General features: G+C 39.1%; 1 protein-coding gene across 1 annotated transcript in view; it reads right to left on the bottom strand.

Moving 5' to 3' along the window:
• The window catches only part of si:ch211-266k8.4 (uncharacterized), an 88,266-nt gene that overhangs the window by 2,400 nt on the left and 58,425 nt on the right, over positions 1-27,441 (bottom strand). The window contains exons 12-14 of the mRNA XM_063910633.1: positions 25,503-25,693; positions 21,279-21,400; positions 17,310-17,567 (exon numbers count right to left, since the gene is read on the bottom strand). Coding sequence (XP_063766703.1) covers positions 17,310-17,567; positions 21,279-21,400; positions 25,503-25,693 — 571 coding nt within the window. The remainder of the gene's footprint in view (positions 1-17,309; positions 17,568-21,278; positions 21,401-25,502; positions 25,694-27,441) is intronic.

The raw sequence follows: 27,441 nt of genomic DNA, 5'->3' as shown, positions 1-27,441 counted from the left end.
CAGTTTCGTCCCACTGGGGGGGGGGGGAGCTAAAGTTGTTAAAGCAATGACCATCCCTATCTACCATCTACATATAATCTAATTTCTGTCCCTTCATCCCTGCCCTCACATCCATCACTCTCATGTTACTTCCTGCTAATGTATGAACGAGGCACTTAACTGAAAAACAATACTTGGTATGAACTGACAGAGTTGCAAACATGAGCAGATTGACATCACTCTCAAGGCTTCAGTACAGAACAGAGGCACGGTTAGCTTACCATAGTCAAAAGCATGGAGAAAAGGGTTAACAACTAGCGCTGTCTTGCCACAACTGCATTTAAAGCTCACTGAAACGTTTTGTTTCATCTGTATACAAACAGAAAAGGAAAAAAAAAGTTTGGTTTTAGAGAAAGTTTTTGTAACTATTTCTTAATTTTTCAACAGCCATCCATCTTTTCAATGATCCACTGAGCAGGTTTTCGTGTTCCCTGGCAACTTAATGGTGTTAGGAAGTCACAGCACCTAGTTGTTGTTTACTAAGAAGTAGTTACAGCACATACAGTTTCTCCCCCATGGAACCAAATGGTTGATGCTAACGATGTGGCTATGTTGATCTGTCCGGTGGCCTGTCTGCTTAATGGTCAGTTTGTCCACCACTTTGGCTAAGGCTGATAATCTGTACTAACCACTGAACATCCATGGCCCCAAGAGGATGAACCCACCTATTGTATGGCCTGTTATTCCATTTATTAGAGATATCAATGTTTGCCAGAGCATGAAGCCTAGCATCCATAGCACCAACACAGGTCATTCTTTTAACTTATCCGATGAATGACGTGAAATATAAAGAAGCAATATTGTCATTGTAGGTACACAAATAAAATAATTCTAAAGTCATTCATGGTTCCCAGAGGATTACTTACTGGCTTTGGTGATCTCCTGGCTTTTGTAAGGTAGTGAAACAAGCAGGTTAACATGTGGTTTTGCTCATTCAGATACTAGACCTAGACATTCACAAACTGGTTCAGAGTTTGTGTAAAAAGTAAGTTAATCAAAGCTTAAACCAATTGAATTTATTGTAAAGCTAAAATTAAATAATGTCAGGTGACATATGCAAATAGAACACATGACTTAACTAACACTGAATGGTTCCTGGGAGAAATAGGACAGAAAGGTTAAAGATAAAAGCAACTTGAAGGCCAAGCAGCTCAGGTGTAGGTGCTGCTTTCCTTTCCTTTTTTTGCTCATTGACTGTTGAGACAGGAGTCCAGACCAAACACTCAAATTAACTGACAAAGGAAAGTATTCATTCACGTTTCAGCTGCAAGATATTGTCCACTGATTAGTCTCAGGGCTGTGACAACATTTGATAACCATCATAAACTCAGAGACATGGAACAGTGCTGAGTTTCGAGTCGTGGTTCATATCTGCTCTCCATCTAGTAAAAACATCCCCCCCCCGACAGCAGACCTCGAGAAAACAATGGCAATGATATCATTCATTTCTATCAGGGGGATACTGAACTAAAATGTATTTTCTTGACATGTTGAGGCCTGACACATTGGGAGGTAAGATCCACACTGGCCAGACATGTGTCACTAATTGCTCTCCTGCTGTGTAAACATTAAAGTTAATATAGTTTCCAGTCATTAGGAGGCACAATGGAACTGCTCAAACATTTAGAATGGGTGTCATGTTGGGAACATGCTACAGTGGGGTGGGAAAAGTTAAGACAGAAGTAGCTGAGTAACATAGCAAACAGAGCACTGTCTCACACACTCTCACACTCTCACACTCACACACACACACACACACACACACACACACACACACACACACACACACACACACACACACACACACACAAAGTCTATGGGAAACTGTTAGAAAGGTAATAACAGCCCATGAACTGATCTCAGATTCCTACTGTTTCCCAAAGGCTGTGCACACACAAACAAAGATATCTATACATGCATGCATTCACATATACGGATCACACACACAAAGAGTGTGATCATTACCTCTCTGCTCCAGCAGACATAAGGCATGCATAATTCAAATTCAATTACAGTGTAGGGAGAAGAAGGAAACTGGAGAGAGACTCACAGGCAGTCGTAATGTGCTGCACCACTAAAACCATTTCCCTTGCAGTGACTCAGCAACTCACACCACCTGGGCTCAGTTACTCAGCTCTTTTTGATCTGACTAAGTTCTTAGCACAGAGATGCCTCAGTGACACCTGACACCAGCGGCCTCAGAAGAACAATGTGCAACAGTGGTACGGTACTGTAGGCCTGTCCATGTCACATTGGTAACAGTTTTAGTTTATTGTGTAACATTCCCCAATATATTGAGAAATGTCCTCGGAGTAACTTCCAAAAAATTGTCAACGTGGGAGATGGAGCCCTAGTCAGAGGGCGCAGCAACTCAAATTCCGACAGAACAAGTGCCGGGATTCACAGTCAACAGGTGGCCCAATGGGTCCAACCTGTGTCCAAACCCCCTTTTCTCCTGTTTTTCGTTAGGAGTTAGGTAAGAAGCCTGTATTTTATTTGCTTATTTTGTTAGGTAAGTTTGGAGCAATTTTGTAGAAAGATCTTTGTTTGCTATGTTGGGGTTGTCTCACTTCCTTAAACATCAATTCAAATGATCTACAGCATTTTTCTGTGTCACTGGCCTCTTGTTGGGAGTGGGAAGAGTGGGGGGAGCGTGCAATTTTGTGCTGCGCCTAGGTTCCCCTAGACCGGGGCGTAACACAATGGAAGCAACAAAATGTTTTCAATCCCCGGAATTAGAGTGTCGGTTCTTTGGCTGAATTAGAAACAAATAGAGCAAGTCCTTAAACAAGGAAATAATTTAGGATGCAACCATATCCGGTTCCCTCGACTTGAAGTCAATGGTTTTTGGTTTGATGCCTGTCATAAGGTCTGTGGTTAACACATTTTATGATATTTTCACGCATTATCCTACACCATAGTGTATGTCTGTTATACTCATGAATAAGCGAAGCTTCTATGTGTCCTAAAATATGGTTTTCTAAGTGACTGATTGAGACTACTAAACATCATCACGCCAGCACTAGTCCGCCTTTCGCTTTGCAGTGGTGAAGCGTGGACATGTGACTGTCATGACGCTGACATGTGTAAGCCTTTAGCTTAGCGTACAGTTGTACGGCGGTGATGTAGTTTGTTTATAGCCTATCGTTAGCTTTTTACTTCTTGAGACTGCATCAAAAATCATAGTTTTTATATGCGGAAATGATCCTACTAAACAAATCTCACAGAGGGCCATTGCGATGCTAACTTTCGAGTTGGTCGGCGATAAGATGTCATCACTGCACTAGTCTATAGAAACTGATGCTCCTTCTGTTTTCCAGGTATTGAGTTTAGGATGACAGTGGTATTCTCATCTCTTACAGTTTGAATCAATTTCAAAAACCAACAGACCATTAACTAGTTAGTTGTGGCAGCTCGACCTACCGCTGTAGCCAGTTAGCATGCTAATATCAGTTAATATCTAGGCAACACAACAGAGAAAAGTCTTTAGCATGCAAGTACATTATTTGAATATTGTACACAGCTTTAACAACAAGACTTTGGTTTGGTAGTCATTCCTTTTCTTAATACTTGACTTCAAATGGCAATGCACAAGAATGTTTAACCTTTGAAATGACCTTTTTAAGATTTTAATGTCACTATAGATGGCGGCATACAGTCAGAGAATGAAATTTGAAGCTGGCTTTACCTCAGCTACTGTCAAACAAGTGTCACAACAAATGACTAAAGAAATGACCCACGGTGAGGGCTGAACGCAAACATCTTCTGAGAGCGGGAAGGTTTCTACAGGTACACGGTCACCTGAACAAAGTGTAGGAAAGTTGAATAGAATTGACTCTTTGATCTTTAAAGGTACTTAAAGTAAGAGAGTAAACTCCTTAGGTCTTTTACAATGTTCTGTCACTTTGCCTGTGTTCTTTTTATTTAACCTTCCTATGTTAATTTGACAACTCAGCGACAAGATCTGCCTTTCTCAAAAGGAGACAATAGGTTTGATATTTCACTGCCAACCTTTACAGCCCCATCTCCTCAATCGACGCCCTCAGCAGGTGTTCATGGTAAGAGACAGCAGATATCAGATACAATCTTACATACGGGTTATAGGAAGTGCTGGGAAGTTACTAAAGATCCATGCAGTTCATTCAGAGCAAGTGGAGTGTAGATCAGGGTTGGCACAGAGTGAGTAGATAACTGTTTCCATTGTTCCCCTAACAGGATCTCTGTCAAAGTCTTTCAAATCTTTACTACATTTTCAAATTTTACACCAATTCCTAAACAAAGATGTGATTACTTACTAAGCATTTGAATTACCATTTGTCTAAGCCCTCTCGTCTCCTCTGCATAACTACACTTTTCGCACACACACTTAAAGCCAATCAGCTCTGACTTATGAGATGATATTTCAGTGGGGCTGCGAGCGCTTTGCTCCACTTGTGATTTATGTTTTGCCGCACACATTGAATGAAAAACTACTCTATTCAATGCGCAGTGTAGTAAAAAAGTCATTTGTTTTCCTTGTCATTCATGTGTTTTTATTATCAGAAAGTTAAGTTGTTTATTTGTAAGCTCCAAATCCTAATTTTTCCCTAAATGACCTTTGTGCCCTGGCACGTGGCCTTTGTGCCCTAAAAAAATTTGTGACACAAAAGGCCAAATGGCTTTGCCCCTAAAATGATGAAATTCCAAGCCTGGTGATAACTCTGGAAACCTGGTCAGGTGTCAACATGTGACCCAAGCTCCATTACAAGGTCTTTGGATGCCCTTTGAGCAAGTGCACAATTGGGAAGGTTTGCAAGCAAAGTTTGACTAGTTTCCAGGTTTGTAGTAATGCAACGATTTACTTGCAAGGTCAGGAAAACCGTTGAGTGAACACAAAAACAGATGCAGATAACAAATGACAGCTGGTGATCACATGGTACAAAATAACCATGGATATTTGCCTGAGCAATTAGCTTGCAGGTTGGAATCTCACAGCACTGAACCTAAAAAAGGATCTACGGCACTTCGGTCAACACATTATCCTTGTCTCCAACAAGAGGGATGAGGCTGCCCATTTGTAATTTCTCGATTCAAGGAGGGTAACAATGCTAATTCTCTAACATTCGAATCGCCACCATTATCCTGCTACCAGAAGATAAACAAAGTCTGGTACAGTTAACCGCAATGACTGAGGCTACTTTGCGGGCCTGGCTAAGTGAAATCGACTGGGAAATATTCAAAACAATTCAGTCAACATACGTGAGTCAGAAGGAAGTTTAAGCTTCATACTTATGCTTACCACAGATATAAATCTCAAAAGGGACTATATGCTTACTTAATTTAAAATGTGTTTTGTCAAGGGTTGAAAGCTCATCCGTTCAGCTGCTTTTAAAGGAATATGGGGTGTCCTATAGGTTGACATGTGTGATCAAAGTTGCTAAATGCCCCACGGAGAGATACCACAGGTCCTTCCTTCCTGCAGCGGTCAGACTCTATAACCATCATGGCCCCCGGTAGACCCCCTCACATATAACATCACTGACTACACACCCCCTGTTGTGTTAATAACTGTGCAATACACATCTGGCTGCCATACTTTTACTTTTATTGTTGTGTATTTTGTAAATTGTGTGATTCTTGTATATATATATTTAGTTAGTATCTTGGTGTAATATTAAGCTGTCTTTGGCTCTTTCTGCTGTAATAATGAAAATGTCCCCTCTGTGGGACGAATAAAGGTATTCTGATTCTGATTATTCTAATTACCATATACAACAAACGGGTATATAGACATTTGAATTATAACTTAATTCATAACGTTTCCATTAAAATTCTTATCAACCTTCAAAATTTGGAATACTATGCAGCTTTTTCAATTGTGTATTTATTATGTTATGTTTAAACCTGGTATTTTTGCACAGGTGCAGATAAAGATTAGCTACTATTCTATACTACACTATAGGGCTGTTTTCGACTAAGGATTTTCATAGTCGATTCTGATTCGTCAGATTTTGTTTGCCGTAGTCGACTGATAGTCGAACCTTTTTTTTTTCAGATAGCAGCTAGATCTTTATATTTTTCCGTTTCAAACAAAAGAGCTCAAAAAACATGGTAGGTGTGAAACAAATACCTTTATTTATTTAAAGCCAGATGAACGAAACCTGGCATATTAAACATCACAACAGTTAACATAAAATCGGAACAAAATGGCTTCAAAAACAACAACGTGCCAAAACATGCCTTTATCGCTCAGTTAAGAACCTATTTCTTGGCTTTTAATTCACAGTTTACACTCGGGAATAATTAAACTTATCGCAACAGCCTGGAACTAGTGCAAAATGTTTTTAGAAATACAATAAGCCTGCCTGAATAAATAAAAACAATTATACAACAACGAAAAAAATCCTCCAGTGCATTTAGTGAAGTCCTTCAAATAGGCCTTCATCTCGCTTGTCTCATCCTGTTCCTCCTCATCTTCATCACTGGCCAGCAGCATAGCCATCACAGTGTGCTGTTTTGCAGTCGGCCCAGGATCCACCGTGTCACTTTCCTCCTGGCAAGACCTGTCAGTTAGACTCTCAGCTAGTTCTGCCACCACTGAATACGCCTCATCTCTTTGGTCGTCGGTGAGAAAGGAGAGCTTCTTGAAGCGTGGGTCAAGCACCGCCGCACTGATGTAGACACTTCTTTCCAGCCCTGGCCCTTTAAGCTCCCATCGCCTGTCCATCTCCTCGGACAGCGTAGTCTTGATGATCTTTGTGGTTCGACTGTCGTCCGCATGCACCACCAAATGTCTTTTTTAAATATTCATAAGCATGGGGACAGTGGCAGACAGGGATGCATTATTTTCTTGGGACAAAAGCTCTGTCAAAGTGATCATTGGTTTAAGAACAGCGACAATGTCCTCTGCTGTGCGCCACTGTGATGTGGATAGCTCCAGGTCACGATCGGACCGTTTGCTCACACTGTCATCTGTGAGCACGGCTGAAACTGGCCCCTTCTGTTCGATCAAGCGATCGAACATCAAATAAACAGAGTTCCAACGGGTGACAACATCCTGCATCAGTTTATGCTGAGGAACATTCTGTTGTTTCTGTTTATCTTGAAGTGCTGTGGTGGCCTTTGCGCTTTTTTTGAAATGAGAAACCAAGCGCCTTGCAGCAGCAACAGTGCGGCAAATGGGGTCCTGCTTCAGAGCGCTGTTTATGCAGAGTTGTAATGTGTGGCCCGCGCAGCGCACCCCTTTCATATTTCCCCAGGAGGGCTGCTGGACCAACTGGTTGGTGCACGCAACCATGTTTGCTGCGTTGTCATGCACCACAGAAACGATCTTGGTACTTGGAATGTCCCACTCGCAAATTATCTCCGTCAGTTCTCGTGCAATGTGATCGGCTGTGTGACTGTCCTCCATTTTTTTTGTTTCTAAAACAAAACTCTCCAGTCGCCAGTCTCCAGTGATGAAATGTGATGTGACTGTGAGATAAGCCTCCATCTGAAGCGAGGTCCAGATATCAGTTGTGAAACTGACAGCTTCACAGTCCTGTATTGCCCTGGCTGTATATCTCTGACCGTGTCGATAGATATTTTGTGTGCACGATATCCATCACCGTAGCTCTTGTAGGGACGGTGTAGCCTGGCTCAAGTGTGCGCAAGAGTTCTTTAAATCCCCCACCCTCAACAATGCGCACAGGCCTCATATCAAGTGCCACAAACTCCGCAATCTTTTCAGTACTTTCCCTTTTTCTCTTCTCTGAAAGTGGTGGTCTCAAATCAAGTTTTTTTGCGTTAATCTCGGGGCCGCCGCTGATGCAGACGTGCCGGCTGAGTTGTCGTCATGACACTGTGGGTGCAACTGTAGATGATAGAATAATATAACAATAATATTTTAATGCCTGTATTGATAAAAGAGTGGTAGAACTGTTTGTTTGTTTGTAAAGTTAACAAGCCTTACCCGCTTCAAATGATATGCCATGTTGGTTGTCGTCGTGTGATATGCAAGAACCTGCTCACACAACTTACACTTCACTTTCTTCGGGTCATCTTTAACCTTTTCAAAATAGTTCCACACTTTTGATGTCTTTTTAGTAGCCATTGTGAGCCCATAAATCCGTAAACACTAACGGTCCTGTGTGCTGCTCACCTGCGCTCATTTGGATTGCGCAACTGCAGTGGGTGTGATTTATTAATACTGTAATAAACTAAGACTACCATTTAAACGAACCAATCACTGGAACTCTTTATTAACATAAAATAGACAGATTTTGCATTAAAATAGGCTTTTATATAACAAAAAATACATTCTATGTAACAATTAATGCTCGGCAGCCGCAGGCACCCCATATAGTCAGAATGGTATGGTCTTTGTTGTATAACAACATTTCCCGAAGATTCGACTACGAGGTTCATAGTCCAATCAGACCTCTCCGAATCGAAGAATAGTCGAATATTGGAGGTCAGCCCTACTATACTATAACTACTATTATACAAAGTGTGCCCCAAAGTGGTCACTCATCAGTCCACACCCACACGTAATACTATTGACCAAAATGGAGTTCTAATAATTTATAATATTTAGTCTGATAAATCACCTTTTTAAATTGAATACATTTTAAGGCTGATGACATCGTCAAAATATGACAACATGAATTTGAAATTGTATTTGAAACCTAAATAAAATCTACATAAAAGCAAAATAGACATTCTGTACAGCCCTAGTTGAACATCGTCGTTTTAAGGAAATTCTCTAGAGTATGCCGTCATTGTAATTCACTGCACATAGAGAAATTTGAGTATGTCACAAATAAATCCTTTAATCTAGAATGAATGTCTATACGCAAACTACCCTCCCTCTCTTTGCGTCAGGAGATTTAGAAACAGCATTGTCCTTTGAGCTGGCTCCATTCATATTTACCCTGACTGCCATTAACTCTGACCTTTTCCATTTACTGCGATGACAAGCATTCAAACCAACCTTTATTCAGACTGTAGATATGCAATTTATGACATGTTTGTTGACGGAATCTGAAAAACCTATAATTTCGTCTATGAGGTATGACCGTGCCCTTAGTTACACTGGCAGAAAAACAATGAGCGTACCTCAGAGCAATTTATTTTCAATCCATTCCATTTATAACTTCCTTTCACAGGAAGGTAGAGAGGAAAGCTTTCCATTCAGCTCTTAGAAAACACTGAGGTGTGGTCCATTCATGGTTCACTCACTTTCTACATTTGTACCTGTTAGCCTTTGTTAACCTTTCCAGATAAACAGCAAGGCGTGGGCTACACTGCCATTCATTTATGCTGTACCTCTGCCTCGAGGCTGACCCCCTCTCGGTGAAAAACTCAACCCTTGGGACTCTGTTTGTAGATGTTTCACCATATCATGTGATAAGCAGGGGGGTTACAAAGGGTCTCAAGACATCACAGTGGTGTATTGGTTGTTGCTTGGTGTGGGGCTGAATCAAAACACAAAGAGACTTGTAACTGTAGTATGCCAACAGCTAAAAGGGGAAAAGAAGTTCAGCCAGAGTTTGAAAAGTTAATTTAGCTCTGTTGTGTTTTTCTTTCTTCTCTTCTTTCCGACTAAGGGTTGCCACTTTACTGAAGATAGTGTGTGTTTATGTGGGTCTTGACAATTTGATCAAACAAACACCAGTGTGGGGTATCAGTGGGATTCACCAAACAACAGCTGAGCCTGGCTGGGAAATCTTGGGTGAACTCATGAATGGTTAAGATTAGAGTGGTGTCGTGTGTCAAGACTATGAAAGATGAAGACATAAAAGCAATACAAATACATGCTGGATACTCTTTCCAAACTTTCCAACTCAGAAAATCAACATTGCAAAAGAAGACAAGGGCTGGTTGCATAAGCAAAGTTTGCATGTATGCTAATAATACCCTGAATGGATGAAAAACCCCCTTTGTAATAAAAGATAGGCACTTCATTCCGCAATATTCAACATGCTGGCTTGATATACAATAAATTCATACTAAATTTGTCTAGAATGTAACTTTTTCTTTTAGATGCTATATTATGTTCTTAAAAAAGGCACTTCTGTCAGATAATTGTAGCTCAGTAACGGCCCGTCCACATGGTCCCGTTGCGTTGACGCACCTTCCATCACTTTGAATGGGGTGACTTCAAGCGTTGCCAAACTGCGTTGTGGCTCCGTTGCTCGGGAAGAAGTTGAGAAAAGTTGCAAATATGCAAGTACAAGCGCTAGCCAATCAAACCGCGTGTATGTGTGTCCGGGGCGGGAGATTAATGTGATTGGTTGTTGGTCGCGTTAACCCCAAGTGCCAGACACGGCCACCGGCAAGCATCAACGTAATGGACCGTGTGTACGCTGCGTAGGTGGGAACGTTTTCAGGGAAAGTAGATCCATATGCAATTAGCTTCAAGAGCTAATCCACAGGGCTAATATACAGTATTTGTTTACAGCGCAGCAGTTTTTTTATCCGACGGTCAGTCCTCAAGTTAAATACAAAGTTAAATCCCAGGTCAAATGTACGTCAAAGCGTAACATATTGATATTCCTTAGCTGCTATGATTGAGGAAAAATGTCAGAGTTGATGTGACAATAAATAAATGTTGTTTTGTATGGAAAAATGTGTTTTTGAGACAAGCATTAATGTGAAATCTATGTGTATTTGGAAAGCTTTGGGAGGATTACGCTGATATACGTTGGTTTGTCCGAGCTGCTTTTTCCCTTTCCCTACAAGAGAAGTGGGGATTGCAAAGTTAGCCCAATCCACTCACAATTTACCTTAAAAGAATCTGACTTTTTGAAAATAAAAATGCTTTTAAGTACTTTGAACGGCCTTGTGTAGAAATGTGCTATATAAATGACCTTGCATTCCTTTTTGTGATTGTACAGAGAAATCTGTTTGAAAGGAAATCTTCATTCTAGTACACAATACTATGCAGTTCATTCTAAGTTTTAGGTGAGTATATTCCAGGTATTAAGGCAGTGAGTTATTTTGAAAAGTCAAATCTGAAGTCAAGAAAATCAAAAGTGTATTGTGTCAAGTTTAAACATGTTTAAACTTGTGTGTTTTAAACAGTGAGTTACTGCAGTGTAAATTACAGACAGAACACAATGAAATAAAACATAATGTTACTCACTGTTTGTTTTCAGGTTTTTTTTATGTTAAACTACTGTACATAAACAGTATGAATGTTTGTGGTAGTCAGGGGAATGAAGGCGTCACTTGGCTGGCACCAAACACTGCAGTAAGCCTTTCACTGTGCCTTTGTTTCCTTAAATAGGATGAGCTGCGTGTGTGTGTGTGTTTGATCGTTCATGCATCCTTGTGTCCTCACTACCATGTTACATAACACCACTACACCTGCATCTTAACAATTCCCTTAACAATGGCAATGGTGGAGAGTGACTTTAGTACGTTGACGCATGTTTTTGCCTGATTAGACATTTTTCATGCGAATGTCCATAAGCCGGAAATATTTAAAATTGTGTATCATCACATGAGGCATGCCCAAATGAACATCCAGGGTACAATAGCACATGGTCACATATAAGGTGTCTCCAGTGTCATTATGGACTGATATTATGGATTTAAGTTGGCGCTAAACATGTGTACGCAAACATTTCCCCAGGGAGAGGAGCTGAGGAGTGAGTACAGGACGGGAGAATGGCTCCCACACTACTGAACATGCAGCCGACAACACTGCAGGATCAGATGACAAGCTTCAGCCGACACACACACTCTAAAAACACACACACAAGCTCATGCAGTATGCACACAATCATGTTTTTGTCTCTTTTTACCTAGCTGTCTTTTTCTCACATGCATTCCAAACGGCAACGCACTGAAATGCTAGTTGCCATTTGTCTTCTAAGCCAGTGCAAAATAACACACACACACACACACACACACACACACACACACACACACACACACACACACAGTTGTTATAACTAGCTCTCACACTTCTGAAAGGCTGAAGGGACACTTATTTATTATAATATACATATCCATTTTGGTGTCGGCAAAACTCTTTTAAATTTGCAATTAAACAATAATATCTTAATAATATTTAAACACCACTGTATATATTGTAATATATATTAAAATGTATATATTGTAATATATATTTTAATATATATTTGATTTAATGTAGTAAAATGTGAATTTTTACTTTAATTTTAATGTTTGTATAAATATAATATTTTTTGTTTTTAATCAGACAAATGATTTAACTCGTCATTAATAAGCTATAAAAAAGATCTTGGTTTTATTTAAGGTTTAATTTGACAATTTAGTTTCATAATCTCACTAATTCCATTCTTATTTCAAATTCTTATGTTCACTTACAGATTTTCTAGCTATTGTTTTAATTATTTATTTGAAATTTAATTATGTTTACTTAAATATTTGACGTTTTTATATACAGTATATATATATATATATATATATATATATACTGTATATACAGCCACGGAAAACATTAAGAGACCACTTCAGCATTATCATTTTCTATGGTTTTAATTATTTATAGATATGCGTTTGAGCTAAATGATTTTTTGTATTTTTTATTGTATTCTATAAACTACTGACATTTTTTCTCTGTGTTGGAATTCAAAAGACAATGGAATGGCTGCCATACGTGTAGAGAAACGATTTGAGGAAAAATATGGAGTGGTCTCTTCATTTCTTCCGCGGCTATATGTGTAGTCTTTTTTTATTTTAATTTAACTCATTATTGGAGATTTTTCTCAAATATTTATGCTCAAATAAATATCTTGTCACCAAACCCAAATCACCCCCAGGAAAAAAAGCATTCTGAGTCTGATTCATATATTGTGCTTCTTAAAAGTGAAAAACTTTCGAGTCAATCCTGCACACAATGGTGAACTTTGACAAAAAACTTTCACCAATATTGCCCAGACTTTGAACCTCCACTTCTTAGCCAAATCATTACCAAAGCAGCGAGTTTATCTGTCAGATTAAAACTCATTTGAAAGAGATTTAAAAATATACTTTGATGTCATTTCAGTTCTAATTATAAAAAATGTACACACCCTGTTTTCGTGAGGAGATGCCAAACACAGGCATAACTGTGTTACTCTCTTTCAATGAGCCCACAAAAGCCCGTCCAATAAAGGAAACTAATAAAATGAATGACAGTTAAAGGACAAGTTGCAAACTTCTGGACGATAAAAAATGTATGCAACACAAAACAATGCATGCAATATAGAGATGTTTTTACATAATGAGTGCAAACTTGACTTCAAGTGTGAAACGTTGCATGTGTGTCTCCGCAGAATACTGGTTGGGCTAGTTACCTGGCAGTTTTACAGTTTTAATGAGAACTGTGATTCCCAGAAACATGTTTTACTGCCTGTCACCTGTCTGTCAAAACACTGTTAATGCAACTTACAAATAACAGCTTCAAATCATGTTGATGTTATACTGTGCTGCAACAGGGGGAATGTGGTCATATGATCTCCTGGAAAGTGCATTAGGACTTGTGTCCACACAGCACTTCTTGCAGCGCCAATGTCTTTTTAAAAAATTGTTTTCAGTGAGTTCATGGGGTGACATCCGTCAACATGTGAAAAGGCAATGCACCCATCGTCATTTTCATAAAAGCGTTGAAGAGGTCACTGTAGAAAATGGAGGGGAAGCTTGTTTTTGACCTTGGCATTCAAACCAAAAATATCACAACAAAGACCGTAAAGCCAATTGGTTTGAGCCGGTCGGCCAAGCACACACTGGATGTTGCTGCTGGTTGTATTTATCACAAAATGTGTATCGTCCTCTTTGCTCTGCAGCTGGTTTGTCTTACAAATACACTAAACAAAAATATAAACGCAACCCTTTTGTTTTGGCTCCCATTTTTCACGAGCTGAAATCAAAGGGCCAAGACTTTTCTATGAACACGAACAGCCTATTCCACACAGATTTGTGTAAATCTGTGTTAGTGAGCACTTCTCCTTTGCCGAGATAATCCATCCACCTCACAGGTGTGGCATACACAGATGCTGATTACACAGCAGGATTCTTGCACAGGTGTGCTTTAGGCTGCTCAGAATAAAAGGCCACTCTAAAATGTGCAGTTTGATCTTAAAAAGAGACATTTATTTCTGTAGGAATGGGGGGACCAGGACATATCTGAAGACGTCTCCTTCGATGGCTTCCAGACTGTTTGGGACCGAGAGCGGCACTATGTCCTCACCATGTCTTTATTGTAATATGGTGCAACTGTAACTACATCTAATTTCCCCCTGGGATTAATAAAGATTTATTTTTGATTGATTGTCATATAAACATGTAAAGATGTTCCGGGAGATATTTTGTTACAACAGGCTGGGAGGAGGCTCTGTGGACCACCTTGCCTTACCTTTCTGCACAGGGCCTTGGGTTTTACAGCACTAAGTTGATTTTGTGGAACTGGATCATATCTTGTGGAGAAAATGATACTGGTGGGGAGCTATGTGAGTGTTATGCCAGAACCTGAGCATTGTTTAAGGTAAAAACGATTGGTCAAGAGGCCACTGAACAAGAGCAAATCTCGGGCTGGCTTTAGTCGTTGGCAAGAGCTTCGACAAATTCTACACCAAAAAAAGTGAACCTGATGCGTCTCCTAATAGTGCAGTGATCTTAGGCACGTAATCACAATGTTTTGGTTTTGAACATTGACTGTTGGAATTTGTTTTGATGCCTGTGTATTTGTATTGTATTTCATAGAGCAAGTTAGACACAGACAAGACTTCACAACCGCTTCTGTTTGTCTTACAATGGATGTGTGCAGTCCTGGCTTTAAATCAAGTTCATATACATTATTTAAAAACATTCTTAACTGGCTGTACTGGATGTGGGCTTTTATAGCAACTCACTGCCCTGACCATTGGGAGCAATATGGGATAACCATGTAGAGAATAACAATACTTTAGGCTTTACTTTTGTACAGTTTGTTGTGGTTGTTGTTGTTCTAAATCATGTATGTGTATTTATTTGATTATCTTAACTTGTGCTTGCCTCTTACCTATATTTGAGCCCAACTATTTAGGTTCACTTTTCCCTTTGCAATGTACATTTTCCAGCTAGGGGACGAAGATGATTTGACAGTGGCCCTAAATGATGTAATTAAACGTGGTTTTAGGTATAAAATCAAAATACAATGGTTTAAAAACTACAAAAGCATCCAGCATGTATCTGCTTGTTTATAACTTTTCCTTTCTGAGAACAAGAATGCTTCTAGTCCCTAGCGAGGTGGAAAAGTGTCAGACAGACATCCATTCTTTTCCTCTAAATTAATCAGAATCAGAATCCCTTTATTCGTCCCACAGAGGGGAAATTTAAAACCACACTTACTGGACAACAACAATTCTGTACCCTGATCTGTCCCTCTGCATGAGGGAGGCCACAGCAAGTGGAAAAGTCATTTCAGCCTGGGTGTGTGGAGCCTCCAGCTGCAGATACTGTCCATCAGTGAAGACAGGACAGCTTAGCTCATCTTCCTGTGGCTTTCAGCGGTATTTCTTCATTTCCCACACACAAGAGGAACAACTGCACACGCCTCCATCAGTCCCAAACTATCAATACACACCCACTGGGAAGGCATACATATACACATAAAGAATACGTCAAATCAATAGTGGATATGTGTGTAGCTCCCTTGAGATTCTTGGAAAGGACATATTGTACTAAAGGTGTGTAACCTACTAAACAGGAAACTGCTGGTCTATTTATGTGCTGTGCTGTCCCCACCCTGCCTGCTGTGAACTGCACTGGAAAACACAACAGGATGGGTTAAACTCTTTCTGTCTCTCTCACACACTCATCTCATCAGAAACACTGAGATCCAGCTGCCTCGGGACCCAGACATGAGACCAGCCTCTGATAATCAGCTGTTTTGGTTGTTGTGGTTAAAATATGACAGTCAGAGTTGTAAAACATTCATCACAGCAGAATATTATGACTAGACAGAAATGATGTGTGGTAAAGTATTTACAAGTCTTGCTTCAGCAACATTCAGGTGATGACAGAATTAAGAGGTTGCTTTTCAAAACAAGCAAACCAATACAAATATGTTTTTGTTGTAGTTGTGAGAATATTTCTTAATTAACTTAACTTAATTATTTGCCTTTTCACTCCCATTACATTTTTCATAAAACTCTCGAATGATGGGAGGATGTTTGGGTCGAACGCGATTAGACATTTTATTTATTTGGGTTAAGTATTTGATTTTAAATGTTGAGGTTTCCAGATTGACTGCATTAACCTTGACCATCTTTATTTATATGTTATTATTTATGTTTTACTTTTGTATACTGGCATGTGTTGCTGAAAGATGCACCATTATATTTGTAATGGTTGATTTAATTGCAGTTTCTTGAGCTCTGCTGAAATGGTAAAGTACAAATGTGTGGAAGAATAAATAAATAAACAAAAAACAAACAAATAAATGATCCTATTTCCCTTACATGGAACTTAAAAAGGAAAAAGAGGTTGCTCTGACAGCTTTTGCATTGATCAGTGAAAGATGTGGGGCGTTACTATCTGTACAATAAGCACACTTCCTACAAGCCTCAAACCAGATTAACACAGGCTTACAAGTGACTGTTGATAGTGTGAAACCTGAGCTGCTGTGTGATGTGGTTTGCTCTGCTCACCACATTTATCATGAGCTTGACTGCAGCCTTCTTCTGCATCCGTCATCGGTGACTAAAAGGGCTTATTCTGTAGTTTTGATCTAGTTAATTACCTGAAAAGTTCCCCGTCTTAAATCCTACAACCTCAATTCAGCAACTCAACCAGAATAAGTTTGTGTGTGATGCAACTGTTAACAGGCATGGCTTAGTTTAACTGATTCTGATTGGTCCTTTTGGACATTCATTGATCTGCTGTTTTTGATAGCAGACAGGTGCAAACGTGACTCCCATTAAGGGACTATGGGCAGTCTTATCACTCCGCAGAAGGAATTCTGGTCATATTAGTTTTCCTTCATCAAAATGAACAGTGGTTTACTTTTTGACTCTTAATTTTTATATTTGGATGAAACTGTGGATACATAATAACAAAATAAATGAAAGAGGTAAAAAAAACTCTTAGAACGGGACTACAGAAATCAGGAGACAGGAAGTAAACAGTGAAGGGAAGATGCATGCCAAACACATATACTTCCTGTTTGTTTTTTTGGGCTAAAATGACTGACTTGCTGCATATGATCCCTTAGGTAACAGACAAGAAGATCATGAGGTGGGGGGAGCATGTGGAGGGGCAGAAAAGTCTAAGGTTTGAATTGACTGTTAAGTGGTTCTTACTTGATGAGAGCTGTCCTGGGCGTGTCTTTCTGCTGATCCCCAGTCTGTGCACCATTGGATGATGGAGTTAGGGTGGAGGAACAGAGGGCCGAGGGGACGATAGAGGAGGAGGGATGGGTCTGTCTCAGCGGGCTCTTGCTGTTTCGCAGAAAATGAAGGGACTTGACTCTCATAGGCTTGTTAAGGCTGTGGTTGCTCCGGCGACCGCCCCCCTTGCCAACAGGTCCTGTTGCTGTCCTCTTAAAGGTTTCCACGGATCTGGAAATAAAATCGCAGTTTCAGTAGTAGATCTAAATAACTTTCCTAATGGTTATTAACAGAAGTCAATAGTTGATTTTTTCTCTTCTTTCTAGCGTTAGCGAAATGGCTAGCGCTAACAGTGTGGCTGAGGTTCCTGTCCGGCAGGAAAAACTGTAGAAATCAGAAATAATTACAAACCCCAATCTTATTGTTTTGATTAAAGCAGAGTAAAAAAATTGGTAGTTTTAAGTTGGCAGGCTTTGTTTATTACTGATCTGTTTACTAGAAATAATGTTTTTTATGACTTCCCTCTTTACAGTCCTTTCTTCCTCATAAATGTAGCATTCTCTAGAATCAAAATAATGTACATCATAAAGCAAAACTGGCCCATCAGGAGTTTAAATGTCTGAAATGGATATAGCATCCTTAATAACTAAAAAAAACAACAAAAAAAACACTCCAATATTGTCAAACTCAGCCAGGCCGTTGATGAAATATTGTTCATATACAGTAGGTGGTTATGCTATTTAAGCAAATGGCACCGGTTTCTAAACCTTTCTGACATAAAACTTGCTCAACATTTCCAGGGTCACAATGCTGGCAATTTGACTTAAAAGACAAGGGATAGATAATTTCAAAAAGGCAGAGTGCAAAAATAAAATGTATAAAATACAGCTTGCAAAGAGCAGAAATACGTTCTTTTAATCCATTGTATATAATGGCTTTGTAACCTAACATATTGGTCGTAAAACATGAAAGAGTAATGCAGTTCTCTATAGTAAAATGATGCTGATTGTTGGGAAAGAACCTCCCGAGACAGATTTGGAGACATTGGGTATCAGCTATCAAAGTATCTGAGTATATAGAGAGTATCTGAACCTGCTGAGGCAGGCAGGAGGGCCGGGGGAATTCTGAGAGGCAGAAGCCAGGAAAGAGTGCAGAGCATTCCTGCTATTGTTTCCTTACTCTTGCTCACTCCATGTTTTGTCTACCAGTTTCTTAACAAATTCAACATCTCTGACAATAATTCTAACGGAGACAAAGGCAGAAGATGCTTAGACAATAGAGTACAGCCATAGATATGTCACACGGTCATGGTATAATGTCAAGTGGCCGTGGTATTCAAGCATAGTGACCCAAAGGCTCAGTGAGGCCTGAACTTTGACCCCTCTGAAGCAGGATCCACTTAGCCAAAGCTAATATGATCCAAGTCCTCACCAGGGGATTTCCTTGTTTCATGTTTGAAGTGGCAGCCATTGTGGCACTTTCATTTTGGCTCCAAATTGTGAATTCTGGGCAGTTATGATAAAGGCTGCCACATATTTATTGATTTTATAAGCAAAATAGCATCTAAAGGCGAGAAAATATATATTTTAGAAGTGTTTTTAAGTCTAATTTAGTTGAAAAGGCTCTACCTTTTTGTAAAAATATCAATTTATGATATTTAATTCCATGCTTCATATTTACAAAACTGTCTATGGCAGAAAACTGAGCATAGAGCAATGAATACAGTCTCAAAACCTGTTCCTGTTTGCTTGTTTCTAAGATTTCTTTAATAAATGGGTTACTTAATTATCCTCTTGTATGTGGAAAGAAAATACAATTATTAAATGAACCATGGAACACCAAATCCGCCAAATGTACATTTTAGATTTGCAATAAATCAAAAACATCCTTCCCATTTCAGACAATATAAAAAATAATTATCACACTTTTCCCAATACAGGGTTTAATACAAAAACAACCACCCCAAAAAGTCTTAATATCCAGCAAAACGTTGAATATAGCATAGTTTGTTTTAGAGAACTCACAATTGTCATTAGATAAGGCTTAAACAAACAATTAAGTTTGAAAACTGGACATTGATGAATTCTGCGAGGGAATAAAAGAAAACGCTCTGTGTGATTGCTATTACTTTCAAAATCAAAGTTCTCATATAAGCACTGCTTTCTTTTGATCACCAGGAGCCAAAGATTGTGTGATCATTGCAACTCTTTCCATAAAGCTGACTTTTATTTAGTATCTTTGTATAAAGTGTCCCTGAGCAGTTGTAAAAGCACTTGATAAATAAAATGTATCATTATTATTGTGTAATGTATTTCTGAACCACCTGCATTGTGTTCCTCCTCTCCCTCACTTGTCCTGGTGCCATTGGTTGGTTTTTCTCTTGGTAAGGCGACATGTGTTCTCCACACCTGGCAGACCTTATTGTCCACTTACATCCTCCAACACAAATCGGCACCCAATTACAATAATCCTCTTGGTGACCCCCGACGACCCCCGGTGACCCACAGTGTGGTTAAAACAACCTAAACCTCTCCACACAGAGGCTAATTCTGTGAGGAATGACGAGTATGCTTGAAACATGCTTGTATACACGTGCATGTATACGCATGGAGGGAAAGGCGCTCACACACACGGAACACTAACACGTGAGTGACAGCCTTTTGTTTGGAGCGGTGTGCCTGTCAACATGACGATGAGAGGATTAGGGGACTAGTGTGAAATTCTGAGTGCTGCAGAAGGACCAGCTGCTTTATCACAAAGAACAATACCTGAGGGCGTGGTGGAAAAGTACAACTTTCTAGTTCTAAATGAGGTGCAGAGGTCGCAAAAACAGAAACTGACTATGCTTAAACTGATTGCGCATAAGGGTAGATGTGAAGACAGTCTGGAGAAGTGTTTCTGTTGGCTAGTTGACCAGAGTTTGACTGGAAAAATCGGTTTGAGTCCAACAAATTAAAATCAGTCTGGTCATAAAGTGAGGCAAAAATGATTCCCTTAAGCACGATATGAAGTGTATTAAAAGGCTGAGTAGATAGTATGGAGGCTTGAATATCTCGATGTCCTGCAAAGTCCTTGTAAATGTTTTGAATAAAATATATCTCGAGTGAGGCAAACTGGTTAAGATGTCTGCGTTATCCCTGGATTCTCTATAGCGAAAAGCATAAAAACCACTCTTGATTTGAAGGAGGCATCAGCACGCCTTCATTAACAGGTTATGAGACTTACAGGCTTATATGTATTTTGGTTTGATACAAATAGCTATTATTTTGTAGGAGAATATGTAGGCCCATAAAGCAGAGAGAAACGTGCTGTGTTGTACGCTGTAGGCTTGGGTAATATTTATTTATTTGGTGTCATGCACAAGTCTATTGAAGGGACTTAATATAGGCTTCATCTCAATCTATCCAAGCTCAATAACAAGATATTATTTCATCAGAATTTCTCCCATTTATCAGGGTTATTTAGATCTTCCCGAAAATGTTGACTGGCACCAAACATTTCTAACGGTAACATAGCCTGACGGGTGGCACAGTATGTGAGGAACAGCGGAAGACAATGACTTGTAATTAAAAAGGTTCTTACTGTGCACATTAAAATCACAAAAAAAGAGAGTAAGTTTTGGACTTCACCTCAGTGTCTTGCTCACTTTAAATGACTATTTATTTTATGAATGTGCAAACTCATTTGTCTGCCAACTTTCAATGAAGTATTGCAAACTTACCCAAATATGCAAGACTAACTCATAAGCAGAATAAAATGATGAGAACTATTTTTTGGTGCATTTCCAGCAGTATAATGCTAGATTTGCACTCAGAGGTGCACAGCTGGCCATGCATAAGGCAGTGCCCTTACACACAGTAAGAGGTCAAAAACAAACAGAGCTGCAGCATATGAGTGCAGGCATGTCATGTTTGTTAGCCATCTTTAACCTCCTGTCCTCACCTGTCAGATTTTCCAGCTGTATCTGTCACAGTGACAGGGGCCACGGTGACATCACCACTGCCCCCCTGTACATCTGGCTTCTGAGCCGCTCCTCTGTGTTGGCTCTGCCTCTTGGCTTTCATCTGAAAGAAGAGAAATAGATATATGATGATAGGGTGCTTCATCACAGTAAAGAGGGATATGGCTCCTCTTGCTCCAGAGCCACAGTGCCCACCCTCATTAGTCTGTGTGGTGAACCAGCATCAACAATGAACTGATGAAAGGATGTGTTTTCATCAGGCTTTGAATGTAGCCCAGTGTGTGAGTGTGTAAACAGGCACTCCAGGCTATGCCTGTTTACTTTCAATCAGATGCTTTCTACGAAAAGTTTGAATCATAATGTATTTTCATTACTATTCCTACTGATGATTTATTTCCCTCTAGTTATCATTAACAAGTGCATATGTCTAGGGCTTTTATTTTAAAAGGCAAGAATAGAAAAAGTGAGACTGTAATCTGCTGCTGCTGCTGCTGCCATCAACAATGTGTAAGCAATAAACAGTTTGCCATCTCGGTTCAGATGCCCGACTAGGCGGAAGTACTCAAAATTGTCGCAAAGTGCTCTAAACACAGTCCAAAGTTTGATGTGCAACCAATCAGAAAACAGCTTTATGAATGGCGCATAAACAAAACTAACTACATATTTTTACAGAGAGGCTCTGCACCTTACATTGTGGTGTAGGGTGATCACTTATGTTAAGCTTAAGAGTCTACAGCTGAGGTTGCAGCATTTTGAGTATAAAGATGGGGCTAGAAGGCTAACATGCTTACAATGACAATACTAGCATGTTCATCATAGTTAAAGTTTGGCGTGTTAGCAGGCTAATGTTTGCTTAATAGTACTTAACACATTACAGCTCAGGAGTAATCGAATATATATTCTCTATCTTCAGGTATTAGGTCAAAAACCAAAACTATTGGACAAGTTCAAATATTGACCTTCTTATTGGGCTAGAGGAAAAGACAGGGGATTGCCAAAGTCAGTTGGCTTGATCCTCAAGGGAGAGTGAATGTCTGTATGAAGCTTTCATGGTAATCCATACAATGGTTTAGTAAATGCCATGTGGCTATCATGACTGAAACAAAATGGCCATCCATACACAAGGTTAAATAAATATGTATGAACTTAAAGAACAAAATACCAGTTACAAGTTCAATTTACTAGGGAAGAAAGAGTTAAAGATCGGGAAAATGCTAAACATTTGGGCCAGAAACATAACAGTGATAGCTGTAGTCGCTGTCAAATAATGATGGAAGATGTATTCCTATCCCAAGAAAATCCCCTGGGCAACGTTCCATCACATTTTCCAATCATTTAGAACGGAGGTTCTCTGGAGCTATATATCAATGTGACGTAACAGATGGCAGCGTAGGAGGATTTCTTCCCTCAATAAAACCCAAACTATTCTGGGTCACAGGAAGAACATTTTGCGTGACATTTTACTGTATTTTTTGGGGGAGATATTTGAGTATTTAGATTATAACATATTTTCTGTGGTGTAAAGGAACATTAACTCAAGTAATGTACTTCAGTATAGTTTTAGGGTACTTGTACTTTATATAAGTATTTCCTTGTTACGCTACTTTTGACTTCTACTCTACTTCATCACAAAGTGAAATAACGTAGTATGATGATAACTACATACACACTTCTTATCTACTCAGTAGTATACAAATTAACCATAATTTGCCCCAAAATGACATATTAAAGAATTATTAAACTCGTCATATTTGTGTTCTGACATAACACTGAATAATGTAATATTCTATAATAGTAGAACACTTTTAGAAGAGCCATCTTGCACAATCAGTCATTTTACTTTTGATACTTAAATATACTTTAGTACATCTAATGTTAGTGTAGTATTAGTACTTTTAATCAAGTAAATAATCTGAATACTCCTTCACCTCTGCATATTTCCCTTATACACTGTCAAACTGACCTCCAGAGATGTGTGAAGTACTCAGATCTTGTACTTGAGTAAAAGTAGAAGTACCAGAGTGTAGGAATACTCTGTCACAGTAAAAGTCCTGCATTCAAAATGTTCCTCCAGTGAAAGTAGAAAGTACTCTCATCTAAATGTACTTAAAGTAGCGACAGTAAAAGTAGTCATTGTTTGATTGGTGCATTTCAGAATAATATCTCTGATATGTTTTATAATTATTGATCATTAAAGTGTTCTCAGAGCTGGTAAAGGTGCAGCTAGTTTGAATGGCTTTGTATACTGCAGGGTAGCTGCTGAATTTACTCCAGGTGAACTACAGTCTGATTTAAGGGCTGATTATATTTACCATCATTAATCCAGATCTGTAAAGTAACTAAAGGGATTAAATACATGTAGTGGAGTAAAAGTACACTATTAACCTCTGAATTATATTGGAGTAGAAGTACAAAGTAACATACAATGGAAATACTCAAATAAAGTACAAGTACCTCAAAATTGTACTGAAGTACAGCACTTGAGTAAATGTACTTGGTTACTTTACACCTCTGCTGACCTCTACCTTCTGAAGTGCTGCTACTGTGCTGGCAGTAGGAAAAAACACAACGTGTTACTAAATATTATGAAAACCCAACACAGTAAGAACAGACATAATCCAGGTTGTGTCAAAACTTTTATACATTGGATGCCAACTTATTGAGCCTTTGTGCCCAGTGTGGTTCAGGATTTGGCTTCTGAATGAAGTTTCCGGAAGTCTCAAACAAAGGACAAGAAATGTCAGACAAACGGACTGCTCGCTCTCAGTGTGTCATGATGTATTTAAAGGCTGAATAAAACCATGTATTGTCAAGGGAAGGGAGTTCATGTGATTCTTCAAATGGGAGGCAGTGGAACCAACATTAGCTTAGTGTAAGAATACCTGACTGCATTTTATACATTGTTAAACTATGAATCAACATCAAGAGCTTTATTGTACGGGCAGTCAAAGTGCTAGGTGTTATGCACGAGGGCAATGAGAAGGGAACCTGCTCTGTTGTTTCTTCCTGACACATGTAATAGCAAGTGGAATATAATTCTAAAGGTATGATGATATATCATTACCCAGCTGTGCCAATCACAGGTACGCGACAAAAATGACTCATGGAACAAAGAGGTGAGCACCAACAAGTGACACATGGTACACAAGGAAATGAGTATTGTAGTTTGTTAAAGGACTTGTTCAATATTTTGGGAAGTACTATTACTCCTGTTTTTGCAGCAAGTCCAAGAAAGAATCAATACCATCTGGCTTACATCGGTCTGACAACTATCTTCTATAGCCAGTCGCTGGCTAGCTTAAACTGCTTTTGAATTATTAGCTTTGCAAAGGTGTTTCCTGTGCGAACCCCTAACATTTTCTCAAGGCACTCCGCTCAAAGCTCACATTGTTTCGGCTATGACCTCGCTGACCTTACGACACGCAACCAATCAGATGTAACAGCTGTTTGAAGAGGCGCAAGCTAGCAGGGTATGGTAACCATAGAAACTAAACTAGCTGGCAAAGCTCTGCGTCCAATCTGGTGGTGAGCAAGAGCAAACTGCGTATCAAGTGAAGGCAGCTTAAGGAAACCGCCTAGCTAGCTGTGACCAAAACTAGCAAAGTCTGCCTACAAGTATCACCTATAATCCAAACATGAATCACAACATAACAACAGTATTTATGGAATGAATGAAAACAGTATTTCCAAACCCAAATCATTGACTTCCATTGGTCTGGGATGGGAAGAAAAAAGCTTTTTTACTTCAATTCTTTTCGCCTTGCTTTTCAACATCTTTATCCTAAACTAAGCTTAGCAACCCTTTGCCTGTAACCTTGTATTGAGTGTAGAGAGATGAGAGTAATACCAATATTGTCATCAAGCATAGGCAAGAAAATGTGCAAATGTCAATTCTATTTCTTTGAGAGTGGAAAGAGAAGAATATACGACATAAAGAATGTGACACACAAAGGTTTATGGTGAGACTAAATGTATGTTATTTAAGGTGCGGTCTTTTTGCAACACAGTGATCTCTATAATACCATCATAGAGATACATAATCATTATACATCTTTCATATGATTGGATAGTTCCCACACAAAAATATATTTCCAAAGTTAAACCTGAAACACAGTCAACTTTTCTAAGAGATAGCAATAGAATATGTTTGATACAATTGGCAAAGATTTAAAGTGAAAACAGAAATCTGTATGAAGAGGCTTTACCTGAGCTGGTGTTAGTGAAGCCGAGGTTCGACTCTTGAAAACTCGTCCGAGTGTAGAACCGCGCTGTCTGGGCTTGGTCTGTGTTAGAGAAGTCTTCTCTTCCACCTTCTGTCGGCCCCTGGGGTCCAACAGGTACCGCTGGGCCACGCGCATCATCCTGCTCAGCAGGTTTTTGGCTCCAGTTACTGAGTCTGTGGGTAAAAAAGGGAACCGATATCATAAATGTGGCAGGAAATAAATTAGGTTATTTTTGTTTTTACATCATAAAAATCATCAAAGGCTTCCTTCTGGTGTTACGAGCACAGAACATGTCACATTAGGGCTTCACAATTAATTTAAATTGGATCAGAATTGCAAAATGGACAAAAAGAATATCCAAATCACAGACAGTGCCAGTCCCATCCAACGAACGGTAATGGACAGATTTAATAAAAAAATCCTTGTTTGTTACAGATCCTTTAAAAAAGGTATTATAATAACAGACATTAAATCAATCAATCAATAAATGACAGCCTGATCATTTTATCATATTTAAAAAGAAAAAGTGAATAACGCTTTAAAAGTGGTCGCTCCCTTAATATTGTAGCTCATATCTCAATTGTAATATCAGTCAAAAATAACCGCAATTAATTATTATTATTACTAAAGAAAATGTCATGTAGGAGTGCATGAAAATGCAAAACTCCCTCTTATGATAATCACACGTCTTGCAAACATCCAGGGCCTGAGGATCCCTCAGAATCCCGGGGACAATATGTGGTGATACTGTAAGCAGCGGCATGTTGGAGTCACAAAATCAGTTAATCATTCCATTACAGAGGGAAAGGCCTTTGTGTATGCATGTGTGTTCTGGTGTGTGAATGTGTCCTTGTTATACACAAATTAATGTTATCAGTGGCTCCGCATGTTTACTCAGGGGGCAGAATGTGCCAGTTTAGGCAAGCTGAGAACACAAAGACCCCCTTATCCAATGTAGCGTCCCTGTTTGTGTGCACACACTGAAACTGTATCCCGTGTTCAGTAAGGAGAGCAAGACTTTCAAACGATATGGGATGTATTTTTACTTTGCATGAGGAATTGAAAATTGCTTTAACATTTTAAAATCATGGCAAATCTTTGACTAATCTAACATTGTAATAATTATACTACCTTTTTTTGTCCATTTGCTTTCTAGAGCAAGAGTAATTAGTGCTTTTACCTAAATGTGGTCATTTTCCTGGGGATGAGTAGCTTACAGTATACAATTTGTTAAAGCAACACAAGCTTATTACATTATAATTGGCGTGTGTTTTCTGATTATAAATCAGAAGTCCTTTATTCATCCCACAGGGGGGAAGACCCATTTACATTTAAAATGTTAAGGTTCAAGGTAAGTTTATTTGCACAGCACATTTTAAGACACAGAGGCAATTCAAAGTGCTTTAGATAGGCATTTAACACACCCTTTAAAAAAAAAAGGAATAAATGAAGGGTTTGAGCTAAAAGTGCAATGAAAAGGAACGAATAGGATAGGCAGCATTAAAAAGAAAAGGTTTTTAACCTTGATTTAAAAGAACCCAGGGTTGGGACGGACCTCAGATTTCCAGGCAGCTTGTTCCAGGCTTGTGGTGCACACAAGCTCAAAGCTGCCTCAGCAAATGTTACAGCAAAGTCTGTTTAATTCTGTCAGTTTAATGTTTATTTGTTAAGAGATTAAAATATGTTTGAGACAAGAACCATATATAAAATTCAAAGTACTTGGTAAGAGGACAACTTTGAGTTCTGCTCATCAGTTGCTAAACACTCAAATTGCCGCTGTCTCTGAACAAGCTCAAATAAATGGCCATTTTCTATATCAGGCTATATACATTTATTGATTTATTGAGATTGCACAATTTTTATTAAATCATGTTGCTTAATGGCAGCATACAATGTGAGCAAAGTAAAAAAAAACCACAAA

Source organism: Eleginops maclovinus, chromosome 2, assembly GCF_036324505.1.
Source record: "Eleginops maclovinus isolate JMC-PN-2008 ecotype Puerto Natales chromosome 2, JC_Emac_rtc_rv5, whole genome shotgun sequence".
NCBI lineage: Eukaryota > Metazoa > Chordata > Actinopteri > Perciformes > Eleginopidae > Eleginops > Eleginops maclovinus.
The sequence above is the reverse complement of the archived record's forward strand: the minus strand, read 5'-3'. Positions and strand labels throughout refer to the sequence as shown.